This window comes from Mizuhopecten yessoensis, unplaced genomic scaffold (genome assembly GCF_002113885.1).
Source record: "Mizuhopecten yessoensis strain PY_sf001 unplaced genomic scaffold, ASM211388v2 scaffold6169, whole genome shotgun sequence".
Lineage (NCBI taxonomy): Eukaryota > Metazoa > Mollusca > Bivalvia > Pectinida > Pectinidae > Mizuhopecten > Mizuhopecten yessoensis.
In genome coordinates, this window is record NW_018406415.1 from 116,719 (window position 1) to 131,387 (window position 14,669).

The following is a 14,669-nucleotide window of genomic DNA, read 5'->3' on the forward strand; positions in this document are numbered from 1 at the left end:
GGGGGTGTATTTGTTTGCCTTTAGGTTACAGTTCTGGTTTATTTAGGAGCGGGGGGTATTTGTTAGCCTTTAGCTTACAGTTCTGGTTTATATAGGAGCAGGGGGTATTTGTTAGCCTTATAGCTTACAGTTCTGGTTTATATAGGTGTTGGGGGTATTTGTTAGCCTTTAGCTTACAGTTCTGGTTTATATAGGAGCGGGGGGTATTTGTTAGCCTTTGGCTTACAGTTCTAGTTTGGAATTACACTTGTATTTCACTTAGTTCCAGTTAAATGTATGGAGATAAATAAACCTTACCATCAAAATGTTTAATTTCAGTAAGGGAAAAGATGCCTGGACTTATCATAATACTTATTGTATTGTTTATAAGAACAAAAAACTACCTACCAGGTATTTATGACGATTGTTTACTGTTTTACAGATCCAGAACCATTGTATCTACCTCCAGAGTTCAGCAATGTCGCCAATAATTACAAGGTAGGTTGACCTAATAAAATCTAAGGAAATCAGATTAAAAACAGTTAAATTATAGTGGTTTGTATATTAAAATCTTGCTGGTGGCAGTTTAGCTATTGATCTGTAGCCAATCAACAAGATATATTGTACCATGATTGTTTCAGTCTACACTGCTGTACAATTATATACCAGCATCTTTGGAAGTAACCCTTGAAAGACTGGAGGTATTCAAGGAAAGGTTGTTCTTATATAGTGGTTTTACTTTACATCTTGTCCTCCCAGCTGTGCAAATGAGTAGAATTACATGCATGGTAGATGTATTCCATTAAGACTGATTTCCTTACAGAAGGGAGACATGATGACTTTTTTCATTTTAACCAGCCATCACTGAATTTTACCAAAATGTCTGATGACAGTGTTTAAAAACAAATGTGTTAAAGATCATGATAAGCTCAACAAAGTTGCCAGCTAATCAATAATTAAACCTGCAATGTTAAATACAAATTAAATCAGTTCAAAAATATACATGCCTATATTCTACTGATAATTGTACAACAAGGCAAGAGCTCGGTAAAATTTCATCAAAGTGACAGATACATTTTCAAGCTTCTTTGCCTTAATTTTATTTTGCGAAATCTTATTATCATAGAGTATTTCTTTTTCCTTTGCCATATGATCATGAGTAATTACAAGACTCTGTGATCAGCAAACATTAAGGTAGCAGTGTACAGTAGCGTACGGTGGCCATGGGTGATATTTTTGTACAATGAATAACCCCTGTAATATTACATGTATCAAAACTTAAAAACAAAACCAGCACTAAAATTGGCATATATACATGATGACGTGGACTATGTGGGCTTCACATTTAAAAAAATAAAAATTTGAATTTGGTTTGAGACTACATTTTTGGCCATTTACAAATCTGTGTCTACACAACAAAAGCTAGCTTTTCATGTAGTCTATTTTTGTACTCAGCACATGCGTAAATATTGTGAAAAATCCAGTTGAACGACCTATGCTAAAACATGAGTATTTCTGTTACCGAGATTGTGATAATTAATTTAAGACAGGTTTTAAGAAAAAAATACTGCTTGCATGGGTCAAATTTTGGGTTAAATATCATGTTTTTTTGCATTTTTTGATGAGGTAACCATGGTCCCAAATCTGGGGAAATCAACTTTTTGAAAAAAAAATCATTCTTCTGAAAAAACCCATATTCAAAATGTAGTTTATAGATATATATATATGTAGGTGTGTTGCGAAGGATGAATCTGCTATCAATGTTTATCTGAGACATGCCCTTTATTTTTAGGATCAAGCCATTTCTACTGTACTCTGCTTCCTATGGTCTAGTGTGTACTGTTAAAACAAGGTCCAAATATATTGAGAATAAAACGGAGGCCTTTTGTAAACCATATCAAAATATTGTACTAATTTCATGTCGAGTATTTGTATAAGGGTTTTTGACAGTGGAGATTAGTGCAATTTTCTATATGACGTGGGTAAAATTTAATGAATTCTGTACATAAAGGACAATTTATAATCATAATGAAATTTCCGTGAGAGTCTACTACATTGAAGTTGTTTGTTGTATCATTCTAAAAACAAATTTTTGGTACAGGACACAATTTCAGTTCTATAATTGATATCTACAGTTTTGTTCTTAACCTTTTGTGCTTTAGCACTATATTTAAACCGTCCAAGATGTGACACATTGAAAATATTTGAATTTCACAAGTGTTTCTGAGCTTTTTCGAATTGTTCAAGCAAACTGAATTTCTTCACCAATATTTACGAAGTTTGTTGAAACTGTAAAAGTTTAACAGTACGGTATACATATTTGTATGAGATTTACATATGTACTTGTGTACATGCATGTCATACAAGTTGTTGACTTGGTAATTCCTTGTGAAACGTAAGTAATTGGTTGCTACATGAAGTAAATGTCAATGAATATAATGTCCTTTATTTCAAATTTAAATTGATTTTTGTATCATAACACAGAGATTTAGATTACAGGTTTGGTTTTAACAGTTCACTTTTTAAAATATTTATCTTCATTTAAAATAAAGTAGCTTTAACTGGTCTTTTCTTGACTTTGATGGAATGTATAATACAAATTATCTGGACAAAATACAGAATATAATTTATACAGTACCAACACTGGAATCCATTCTTAAACAATTCAAGGACTTGAGCAAGACTGTAAATTAGGCTGAGGTATCATAGAAGATTATTTGTAACCCATTCACCCCTAAAGTCATATTTGAACCTTACAATCAAAGACTAGGCAAGTCCAGCTTAACCCTTTCACCCCTATGTAACTTTAGAAGATTCTACCATACATTTATTTGGATGAGTCCATTATGGTCTACAGTGGTGAAAGGGATAAATGTGTAGTGGTGAATGAGTAGCTCAATTTGTTGAGATTGATTGATCTCTTGAGATTGGGAGGACTCCGGTCGGAATACTGGTCAAGTGTGTCGTATTTTCTTCTCCTACTGTATTCGCCATAATTAGCGCCCCTCTCCCTCTAAACACCCATCCCACTTTTTCAGGTGAAATTGAAATTATATAGACCCTCTCCCCCTCCCAGACCAGACCAGGCCCTGCAGTCAATAATTTATAGAACTAACACGTAAAGCAGAAATGTTTGTCAAGTGATCATGGTTGGACTTCTCCTGAAGCAAATGAAACATTTGATTTCCAAAGCAAACCTCCAGCCACATTGGAATGTTTAAAAGGTTCTTTAAAGATAAAAATTGTAAAAAGCACAACATTTTCTTTCATACAGTAACTTACATTTTATCATCCTAATAAGCACCCCCAAATAAGCCAATTTGTTAAGTGCCCTGGGCATTAATTAGGCTTATGCAATAAGATATATATCCATCCAGTAGCAGAATAAGCTTACCACTAATACCTTGCTTTCCGCTGTTGACTTCCCACTGGGGCATTGAGGCTTATCTGATTATTTTAATGCCTTACTTTAGCAATGTTATGGTACATTAGATGACTCAATTTGAACTTGTTTACAGCTGAGTTTATAAGTGGTCATGATAATTGTGTGAAAATTCTCACACATTTGGGAAAAAGAGCTTCAGAATAATTCTCCTTGACAAACTCCCAGCTCAAACTACAATTAGGCTGTCTTCAATATACATGTATATATGGAAAATATGCTGAATTATCCTTGTGTTGTCATTTGCATAATACTAACAGGCAAATGTTTTAGAAGGTTGGGCTTTTAATTTTCCTGAATGGTATATCGTACTTTGTTTTATGTCAGTCTGAAGGCAGATATCATAGAAAGTTTTGATTTAAACCCCAATTTGATTTTTTTTTCTATCCTAGACCACTGGATATGAAATAGTCTGCATACCCATTTAGTCAATTCTAATGGTTTCTGGCCTTTAAGTGTGAATTATTCCCCTTTTATTCAAATGACTTTCCTCTTGACAGTAAGTTATTCCTTTGTTTTATATGTGAATTAATTATCTCCCTTGATAAGCATGGAGGCCTTATGCACCTACTGGTGTGGAGAGACTTCAGTTAAGTAAGTTATCTCCCATGATAGTTTGAGTTATCCCCCTTATTTTATACATGACTTATCTCCCTTGACATTGTGAGTTTTTCCCCTTTGTTATTTACATGATTTATCTCCCTTGACAGTCCCATCTGTATTCCTTGGGGATGACCCTGCTCTATGCTGCGGAGTACAATGTTGAGCCAGGCCGCCCCGAAATCACGCCAGAGTTACGGGACCTGTTTGGATGTATGACAGCAGAGGTCCTGACCGCAAGACCTTCACTTGAGGATATCATCACCCTTTGTGAGGAGGAGCTTATTGGGAAGTCATCACAAGAAATCTGTGTGGACATCGCACAAACGTTTGCTCTACCCACACCTACACCTCCAGGTAAGTCCATAATTGACATCCGAGAATCCTGCCCAACCATTCCTGCTGATATTTACAAAATATACCTTGCACTGTTACCTGTTTTTTGATAACATCTTTGTGAATTTCTTTGAAATGATTTTCCTCGTTTCATAATTGAAAAGTTTCAAAGATTTATTTTTATACTTCTTTTTTTTTTAATATGTTTTGGCTCTGTCTTTTCAAATCTTTTATGATCCCATTCATGTTAAGATGTATTAATATATCTTTTAAAGATAATAAAATTTCAAAAAAACATTTTTTATAATATGGTTAGGAAGATTAAAATAGATAGTAAATAGGCTTAAAAATTAGTTAATAAATTCATCTGCACGTTCGGGGAAAGTATCCCATTACATGATTGAATGAGACAATGAATGTGTGGACTTCAGCAGAATTGAGGGGTTTTATCTGTGTCTTAATTCTGCTTAGAGATGTTGTAGAAACTAAAATTGATCTGCTGATGTCATTTCAACACTTGGCATCTCTGTTATTTTCTTTCTCTGAGCTACCTGTTGTCAGGCACCCCTGGCCTTGCTCCGTTTACATTTAGTCAGATAGCATGTTGATTCTGTGAATATCTTTTTCTTTCCAGATTTAGCAACAGTGAGTCTAGCCGATGTTACAGCAAGCTTAGCGAATTACCTTCAGACCCAGTCTAACTTAATTTCTACGCCAGCGGCAGAGGTCTGTGGGAACACTGGGGATACAGAGGGCAGAGAGGTCAGTACAAATTCTCCTCCTGGCCCTCTGGAACATTCCACCCCATTACATCTACAAGCCCCACCCCAGGGGCAGACCACCACACCCCCAACAGAGCAAACAGAGGACGAAGACATGCCTGTTCGGGGGTTACACACAGGGGTTCCCATGCCAACGGGTAACCGTGGCAACAGACCAACTCCTGCGGCAAGGAAATCATCACGATCCTCCCAAGACAGCTATAAAGAGGGATCGCAGCAAAAACCGCCGGTGGCAAAGAAACCAGACTTAAATAAAGTAGTGAAATCTAGTGATATGACTGAAGGTTGTGATTCAACTGGAACCAATCAGAGTGACAACCAGAAGATGCAGCATGGTGAAAATACACCATTACACAGAGAGGGGTCAAAGTTCAAGGACTCACCACTATCAGGGGCAGTTAACTCTAGTCTGGAAGCTCGCCACTCCTCAGGTGCAGTAGATTCACAGGGAAAGAGGCCCCGCAAGAATAAGGTAAAGCTAAGTATATTATAAATATATTTAATATATTATAATCAAAGTGGCTGTTCTTTTATACGTTTTTTTGTTTGCTTTGTGTTGACTCATTTAAGTTAAAACTGTTGTATTCAGTACAGAAGGCATATTTTTTGTTTCAATTTTTTTCTAAAAATCTGTAGAATGACTTATACAGTGAGTCCTGTCTTAAACAGAATAGATAAAATCTCATAACATACAGATTCTACTGACTAGATCTAGATTAGTTATACCCCCGCAACGAATGTAGGGGGGGGGGTATACTGGAATCCCCCTGTCTGTCTGTCTGTCGTCCACAGTAACTTAATTGTCCGGAAAACTCCTCCTTAACTAACAGGTGAATTTTATTGAAACTTTGCATAAATGATCGGTATCTTATGCACATTGTAGTTGTGCACCAGCATAATAATTTTATATTTCGACCCTTTTTGATGGAGTTATGCCCCTTTGTGCGAAATACTTGTTACTGGTGGGAGACTATGGATTGCTTTGCAATGCTTTGCCTTAGTAAGCCTTTGGCTTACAGTTCTAGTTTCTGTTACTTGTACAGTTTTTCAGATAAATAAGTTTTACAATGTTACTTATTTATAATATGACGGCTTGAATACATTTTCTGTAATGTATTACTACTTATATAATATGACTTCAAGTTCTGTTCTTGATCAACTGAGGTAACTTTTGTTGTACATGTTCAGGGCCTTTCACTGAGCAACATTTTAGAGACGTTGGAACGCCCCCTGGTGGAAGATGAGGTGTGGGCAGTATGTCGTGAAGGAACCATTTCACTCAACAAGAAGAGAAAACATCTACGTGAGTTTACAATGACTTTACATGAATAAGAAATAAAAATACACAAATGTATTGCTGAAATTGGTTAATAAAATCTCATACTTGTCAACTCTCCCAATTTTGGAGGATGACTCCCAATTTTGGACCCTAATGGTGAGCATTTTCAATCAGTGAATTTGCTAAACTATTCCAATTCTCTAAGTTTTTATATTAATTGAAAGAACAGCTCAAAAGATACCATTTACAGTGTAATTTTTTATCTAGGGTGTACAAATACACATTTTTTTTATTCTTTTAATTCTGAACACGTAATTCCCCCATGCGAATTTCATACAGTTGGCAAGTACGATAAAAAAAAATATTGAACAAATTTTGTGCAAACAAAGCTGTGGTAAATTTAAACAGATCTCGTAACTTTCAACAGCTTTATAAATAAAATGATTCATGTCTATCTTGTATTCCATTAGAATATTACTATATGCACTTCATTGCAAATGTAAAATAGAGGTAAATGATGGGATACCGCCCAATTGGTTATTTAAGTGGATGCAAATGTTTGCAGAAACAGATTTTAACATCAAAAGGAGGATCCATGGATTAGGATTTAGGGAACACGTCAGATAAATATTTACAAATCTGGTTATATAAATGACTTATGTGTATAGTGGTTGTGTTATTTGATATGATTTGGTTTCCACAGCGGCCTACATTTCTCCTGACACACTTTTACTGAGGGAGAGCGGGGCTCTGGCATTTAAAGCCATTCCCGAGGATAAACCCCTAGAAGTGATTTACATGGCTCCGGAAATCCAACAGAAGGGCCAGCTCTCCGACAAGGTACGGTCTAATCTGGAGAACATGTGCAGAAATATCATAGAACAGTAAAAGTCCGATCTTGAGTGTTTAAACCACCGTCACTGATTCTCTGGGTTATATTTCTGTAGACAACTTGAATTGCTGCACAGGATGACATAAAATACTGTAAAAGGGGACATTTTTGTGTGTGGACATTTTCTTATTTCTCTTTAAACTCTTTAGACTGTTTGCAGTGTTGAAATGTTTGCATTGTCTATAGTTCTGAAATCTATATTCTCTATATTCTCTTTCTCTATATATATACATGTATAATAAAAAAAAAAAAGGATTAAATGTCCATGTGAAGGAAGTAAATAAAGAAAAAATAAGATTAACGACCGACTAAAAAACTTGCTGCTTTCACCCTTCATAGGGCTCTTCAGGTTTCTGTGAAGGGTGAAAGCAGCTAGTTTTTTAGTTGGTCGTTAATCTCATTTTTTCTATATACATGTATTCTATATAATCTATCAATAAATAGTTGCGTGCGGATATTTTTGCGTTTACTTACTCCACACTGTGAAAATGTCCTCTTCTTTAGTGTTATGTTCATGTAGTTCATCTTTAAGTGTTTATCATATGACCTGAATTTGCATTCTAAATTGCAGATTATTTTTCTAGTTTCAAAAAACCTTATAAATGACCAAACTGTTTTGAATGTTTGACTGCGATCCTCTTCCTGGTGCCTTTATAATGTCCAATCCTGATCTCCACCATATCATTGACTGACTAACTTGGAGCAATGGAAAAAAATGTGTCTATCATTATTATCTTTTGAGAATTTTGGAAGTTTTCTGCGATCTTTCTGATCCAAAATTTTAAATGCTTAAGACATTTATTATGTCTTAAACAGTATAAGTTCACAATTATTGGAAAAGTAACTATCCAAAGTATTGATTTAAATATGGGACTCCTCTCGGAGTGGGAGAGAACCAATGTCCTGGATGTCTATGGTCATAGGTAGGTCATTGTAGGAATCAAAGATGGATACCCAATGGTATTCAGAAAAGTGCCATCACGAAAGGTAAATACAAAGGATATGTAAGCTAGAGCTTCAACATCTAGATTCAGTTATTTTATATCGGTTCACATGTTTCAACGAGCAAGGCTAGCTGTCATCAGAACCTATGATGATTGCTAGCCTAGCTGGTCCAAACATGTAAAACCTATGATGACTGCTAGACTAGCTAGTCCAAACATGTAAAACCTCTGATGATGGCTAGCCTAGCTGGTCCAAACATGTAAAACCTATGATGACTGCTAGACTAGCTAGTCCAAACATGTAAAACCTATGATGACTGCTAGCCTAGCTGGTCCAAACATGTAAACCCTATGATGACTGCTAGCCTAGCTAGTCCAAACTTGTAAAACCTATGATGACTGCTAGCCTAGCTAGTCGAAACATGTAAAACCTCTGATGATGGCTAGCCTAGCTAGTCCAAACATGTAAAACCTAGGTGATGGCTAGCCTAGCTGGTCCAAACATGTAAAACCTATGATGACTGCTAGCCTAGCTGGTCCAAACATGTAAACCCTATGATGACTGCTAGCCTAGCTGGTCCAAACATGTAAACCCTATGATGACTGCTAGCCTAGCTAGTCCAAACTTGTAAAACCTATGATGACTGCTAGCCTAGCTAGTCGAAACATGTAAAACCTCTGATGATGGCTAGCCTAGCTGGTCCAAACATGTAAAACCTATGATGACTGCTAGCCTAGCTAGCCCAAACATGTAAAACCTATGATGACTGCTAGCCTAGCTGGTCCAAACATGTAAAACCTATGATGACTGCTAGCCTAGCTAGTCCAAACATGTAAAACCAATGATGATGGCTAGCCTAGTTAGTCCAAACATATAAAACCTATGATGACTGCTAGCCTAGCTGGTCCAAACATGTAAAACCTGGCTAGCCCTGCTAGCCTAGCTGGTCCAAACATGTAAAACCTATGATGATGGCTAGCCTAGCTAGTCCAAACATGTAAAACCTATGATGATGACTAGCCTAGTTTGTCCAAACATGTAAAACCTATGATGATGACTAGCCTAGCTGGTCCAAACATGTAAAACCTATGATGACTGCTAGCTTAGCTGGTCCAAACATGTAAAACCTATGATGACTGCTAGCCTCGCTAGTCGTAACATGTAAAACCTATGATGACCGCTAGTCGAAACATGTAAAAGTATTAATTTGTACATTGCAAGATAAAAGAACACTAAATATTGAATTTTGTACCGTTAAGCTGTTTCCACCCTCCATTACTTTTGTTCCCTTGACGTTTATAGTTTATAATAAAGTATAACAATCTTATTCACAGATGTGTTTGTTTGGGCTGGGTGTTACCATGAGGTATGCTATTGGGAACAAATATTCTACCGAGTCCTCGGGGGTTGGCGATGAACTGCAGGACCTTTTGGCTAAAATGGTGGAAGAAGACCCGGAGAAGCGGCCGTCCATTGAAGATGTGTCCGAGGTAAAGTTACATGTAATTCTGTTTAGTGATATTCCTGAAAATGTCACATGATTTTACATCTTAAAAATTTATATACGGTAAACCTTCGGTCAGTTCGAATCGGCGGATAGTTCGAACACGTATTTTTTTCAATAAAAACAATAATTTTCTAGCTAGTGATAGTTCAAACTCTGATTGACCCTATTTCGGATAGTCCGAACTTGTCAAATGAAAACGTAAAGTAAGATTTTTTTTCGGCAAACTCCATTGAAAGCTCGCGGCGATCGGCCCCGGAAAAATGCCAATACTTTGATCAACAGACACATTTAGGGTAATGGGTTGTATGTGTGAGCATTGCAGTACAGCTGTGACCGACAAACCATAAATATATGTCACAGATTTTAGCGTTGATTCATTTTTTTTACATTGTTTGAAAAATACATCGTGCACGAGACAGCCAATTTCAACTTAGGCCCGACAATGTATAAATAACATGCGATCAGTACGAACTGATGTCACGCTGTATGGCTGTACGCTAAGAAATCGCCCGTGTGTTGTCAAATACAGTGTTAACTAAGCATTATGATTATTTTATTGCGACCAGACATCCCTTAATTATTGCCAATCAAGGTATTACCTGTAAACGTGTGCCCTCACACCAGGTAGGGCAGGACACGATGTCGCGGTAGGAATCGGCCGCCCAGCCATGGTGAGTGACGTGATTAGCATTCATGTCAAAGCCCAGACAATCCACAGGTGTCCCAATTAGCGATGGGTAATTTTGAAGGTGTCAAATAAGTTTGGTAGGTATTAGGACTATATCACTTATAATTTAAAGCAGACATGTTGATGTTCTGACCTAATTTTACTAACATATAGACCTATATTTACTGTACAGTAGCGCTTTGTAAACGCAACAGGTTATGTAGACTATGTTTTCAATTTATTAAACGGACCATTCATTACGAAATAATATATACAATAGTTTCTGATTCAAATAAAACCTAACCACGCAGAGACTCAATATTTAGGTCTCTGATACAAGCTAGGTAGTCTTAACTTTTGTGTCACAAATGAAACGTGTACTGTTTCGGGGCCTACACAAGGGCCTCTGCTTCGCAATAACGATCATAATTATCACGAAATGAAGAAAGTTTAATGATCAATTAACAATGAATTAAATAATATACTATTAACATTGAATTAAATAATATACTATCATTTTACCCATTTATAAATGTGCCATTGTTCTATGCCAGGCCGTCGTTGTTACGTATCGACCTTACATTGCATATATAGAGGTATACTCCGGTGAAGAAAATATGTCGGGTATATGTTTGTGACTTGATTTGCACTTTGCCGAAATTTTTGCCGATAGTTCGAACTCACGCTTATTTTCTGAAGCATAATTTTGTATAATCCAAACAGGGCCATCAATATTTATTTAATTTTGTTCGAACTGACCGAAGGTTTACCGTAAATGTAAAAGTTTCAGCCTTTTATTTAGTGTTTTTTTATACCTATATTTAGATCAAAAATACATGTATTTAACAGCTTTCTGCAATGTTCCTGTCGGTATTGACATTGAAAAAATGCTGTTCAACCATTATTTATGCACACAAATGATAGGATGAATTTTTGTATTTTCATTGTCGACTTTGGACATCAGATGTTAGAGTTTTACAATAAGAATATCATACAAGACAAAATAAAATGTAGGATATGTTTTATAATGTCACGTAATTGTCCAATGAACTTATTGTATGAGTCAAATCAATTTTGATGCATATCATACTAGTACATGTACCTATTTATTGACCTCTTAGTGAAATCCTGTTTGACCTTGACCTTCACAGGTATGTGGTGAGCATGAAGGTGAACTTGGAATACCGTCAAGCTCCATCTGTCAGGCACTGTACCAGGAGGCCTTTGAAAGACTTGTAAGTTCTCACCAGATCATATGTACATCTCATCAAATTTTGTTGCATTTGACACATCTGAGTTTGTTTTTAAGTTGTATTTGAGTCGACCTCTGAATCTATGTGTTGAAGTGGTATAAATGACTCATAATTGTTTGAGTTTATGATGTATTGGACTCATCTGAGTTAGGGTGATAGTGTGACATTGCAATTGTATGATGAAATTCTGTAACTTAATACTGTGATATTATTATTCTTTATCTCACAGGCAGATAAGATGGCCTTTGCCATGCCAAGTGATCCTCCAAAAATCCAAGATCCTCCGCAGTTGTCCAATGGATCTGCTTTCCGGTCAATCCAAGGGGGATCACTCATCCGGCCCGCTGCCATCAATTCATCCACTGCAGCATTTAAACCAATATCCAACCTACCAGAGGGCAAAGGTCATTCCGGGCTTCCTTCCCAATTCATGTCAACTGCCACTCATTTCAAACCAATCATCCTCCAGCAATCTGTGACCCCAGCTCCAGAGGTTACGGAAGTTGCTAAGCAACAGATGAGTCCAAAAGATTGCCAACCAAATGACAAGGACAAAGAAGTGGTAAAAAAACTGAAAGAGTTAAAGAAAAATCTAATGCAACATCGTCAGCCAGGAAAGGATAAGGCCGACGGTAAAGTGTCTAGAAAGTCTTCGAAGTCACCAGCTGCTAGTCCGAAGACAAGCAAAGTGACAAGTACGAAACCAAGTGAGGACACAAGCGATGTGAACAGTAAGACATCGAGTGATACTAAGTCAGAGACAAGTGGTCCTTTAGAGTCTCTGCTCACTGAAATACAGAAACAAGGGGCAGTTCCTAACACACAAGCTCTTGCCTCGGCAATCGCAAACTTTCTTCAAGGTCAAATGGCTCAGTCACCCAATCAAAACACTCCAAATGTGAGTCAAGGTCAACTTCAGGATCAACCTCAAGTTGAACCCCAAAGACAAGGTCAGATTCCTGGACAACAAAATTCAGTGATCCAAGGACAGACACAGATTGCCTCGCCATTATCTAACACTGCCATGCCCTCAATGAATGCACAACAGCAAAATATAAATATTCCCACACAATATCAACCCTCTCTGATTGGCCAGAATAGCAGTGTGCCCATTGGACCCCAGCAGTACAGTGGAGGTCTGATGCCAGGCTACCCACTACAGGTTCAACTACAGCAGGATCCCCGTACAGGATTTATACAGCTCGTCCCCACTGGGATCCTTCCCCAGGCCATTGGGCCCCTGATCGGGGACGACCATCCCCATTCTGGCAGCAATTGTGACAACCACAGTGTCCGCTCAGTTAGAAGTCCCAAGCAACATATATACTCAGACAATTCCTCTGCCGATAACAGTGCAATTCTTAACAGTTCTTTCAACAGTAATAGATCCCGTGGGGGTCACACTGCCCGCGACCTTGTTCAAAAGACTACAGGGTTCAGAACACTACACAGTCAAGGGAAGGCCTCCCCTCTGTCTAGTCAACCTCAGGGAGATTACTTATGGCGCAGCAAGTCTGCTCATGCACTCGATACCCTTGAGGGGGAGCAGGGCATCGAGGGACAAGCTAGTCAAAGAGGGACAATGAGTTTGGCCCCTGGCCATATATATGATGACTCTGTGCTGACCACCAACAGGCGGGGCCCAAATAGGAATGTTAACGGAGACATGTACTCACAGTCTTCCAAACTAAATACTGGCCCCCGGCCTCGGACCATCGTTGGGTACCCAGAAGATGGTCCAGGTAGACAGTATTTTACCCAACCCCCCAGGACTCGCTCCCAGTCTTCTTCCCCCTCCCCCTCCAAGGACAGTGGGGTCAGTGGTATGAACACTGGCTACAAACCCCCTCCACCAGGAAGTCTCATGGAACGGTTGCTTAGCAATGTCAATGTGAAACAGCAACAAAAACTGGGGCAAGTTGTTCATCTGCTCAGGGAAGAGTTTGCCTTTGATGGATACATGGAAAACGGTGTGGAGGATATTGCCATGGGTACATTATAATTTCTCTTCCTTCTTGTGATGTATCATTATATTGTAACAAGCAAAAATCTGGGAAAAATCTTGATATACTGCCACCGTTATACAGTAAAACCTTGTTATACTGCCACCATTATACAGTTAAACCTTGTTATACTTTCACCATTGTACAGTAAAACCTTGTTATACTGCCACTATTATACAGTAAAACCTTGCTATACTACCTCCATTGTACAGTAAAACCTTGTTATATTGCCACCATTATACAGTAAAACCTTGTTATACTGCCACCATTATACAGTTAAACCTTGTTATACTTTCACCATTGTACAGTAAAACCTTGTTATACTGCCACCATTATACAGAAAACCTTGTTATACTGCCATTATTATACAGTTAAAAATTGTAAAATTGCCAGCATTATACAGTAAAACCTTATTATACAGTCACCATTATACAGTAAAACCTTGTTATACTGTCACCATTATACAGCAAAACCTTGATATACTGCCACCATTGTACAGTAAAACCTTGTTATACTGCCACTATTATACAGTAAAACCTTGCTATACTACCTCCATTGTACAGTAAAACCTTGTTATATTGCCACCATTATACAGTAAAACCTTTGTTATATTGCCACCATTATACAGTAAATCCTTGTTATACTGCCACCATTATACAGTAAAACCTTGTTATACTGTCACCATCATACAGTAAAACCTTGTTATACTGCCACTATTATACAGTAAAACAAACCCTTGTTATACTGCCACTATTATACAGCCTTGTTATATTTTCACCATTATACAGTAAACCTTGTTATACTGCCACCATTATACAGTAAACCCTTGTTATACTGCCACTATTATACAGTAAAACCTTGTTATACTGTCACCATTATACAGTAAAACCTTGTTATACTGCCACCATTATACAGTAAACCTTGTTATACTGACACTATTATACAGTAAAACCTTGCTATACTACCTCTATTGTACAGTAAAAC

General features: G+C 37.5%; 1 protein-coding gene across 6 annotated transcripts in view; it reads left to right on the top strand.

Moving 5' to 3' along the window:
• LOC110451693 (protein very KIND-like) overlaps positions 1 to 14,669 on the top strand; it is an 80,777-nt gene that overhangs the window by 43,342 nt on the left and 22,766 nt on the right. For all 6 annotated transcript variants that reach the window (XM_021499823.1, XM_021499827.1, XM_021499825.1 and 3 more), the window contains 8 exons: positions 422 to 477; positions 4,132 to 4,378; positions 4,992 to 5,611; positions 6,328 to 6,442; positions 7,122 to 7,258; positions 9,590 to 9,745; positions 11,581 to 11,664; positions 11,912 to 13,673. In XM_021499823.1, coding sequence (XP_021355498.1) covers positions 422 to 477; positions 4,132 to 4,378; positions 4,992 to 5,611; positions 6,328 to 6,442; positions 7,122 to 7,258; positions 9,590 to 9,745; positions 11,581 to 11,664; positions 11,912 to 13,673 — 3,177 coding nt within the window. The remainder of the gene's footprint in view (positions 1 to 421; positions 478 to 4,131; positions 4,379 to 4,991; positions 5,612 to 6,327; positions 6,443 to 7,121; positions 7,259 to 9,589; positions 9,746 to 11,580; positions 11,665 to 11,911; positions 13,674 to 14,669) is intronic.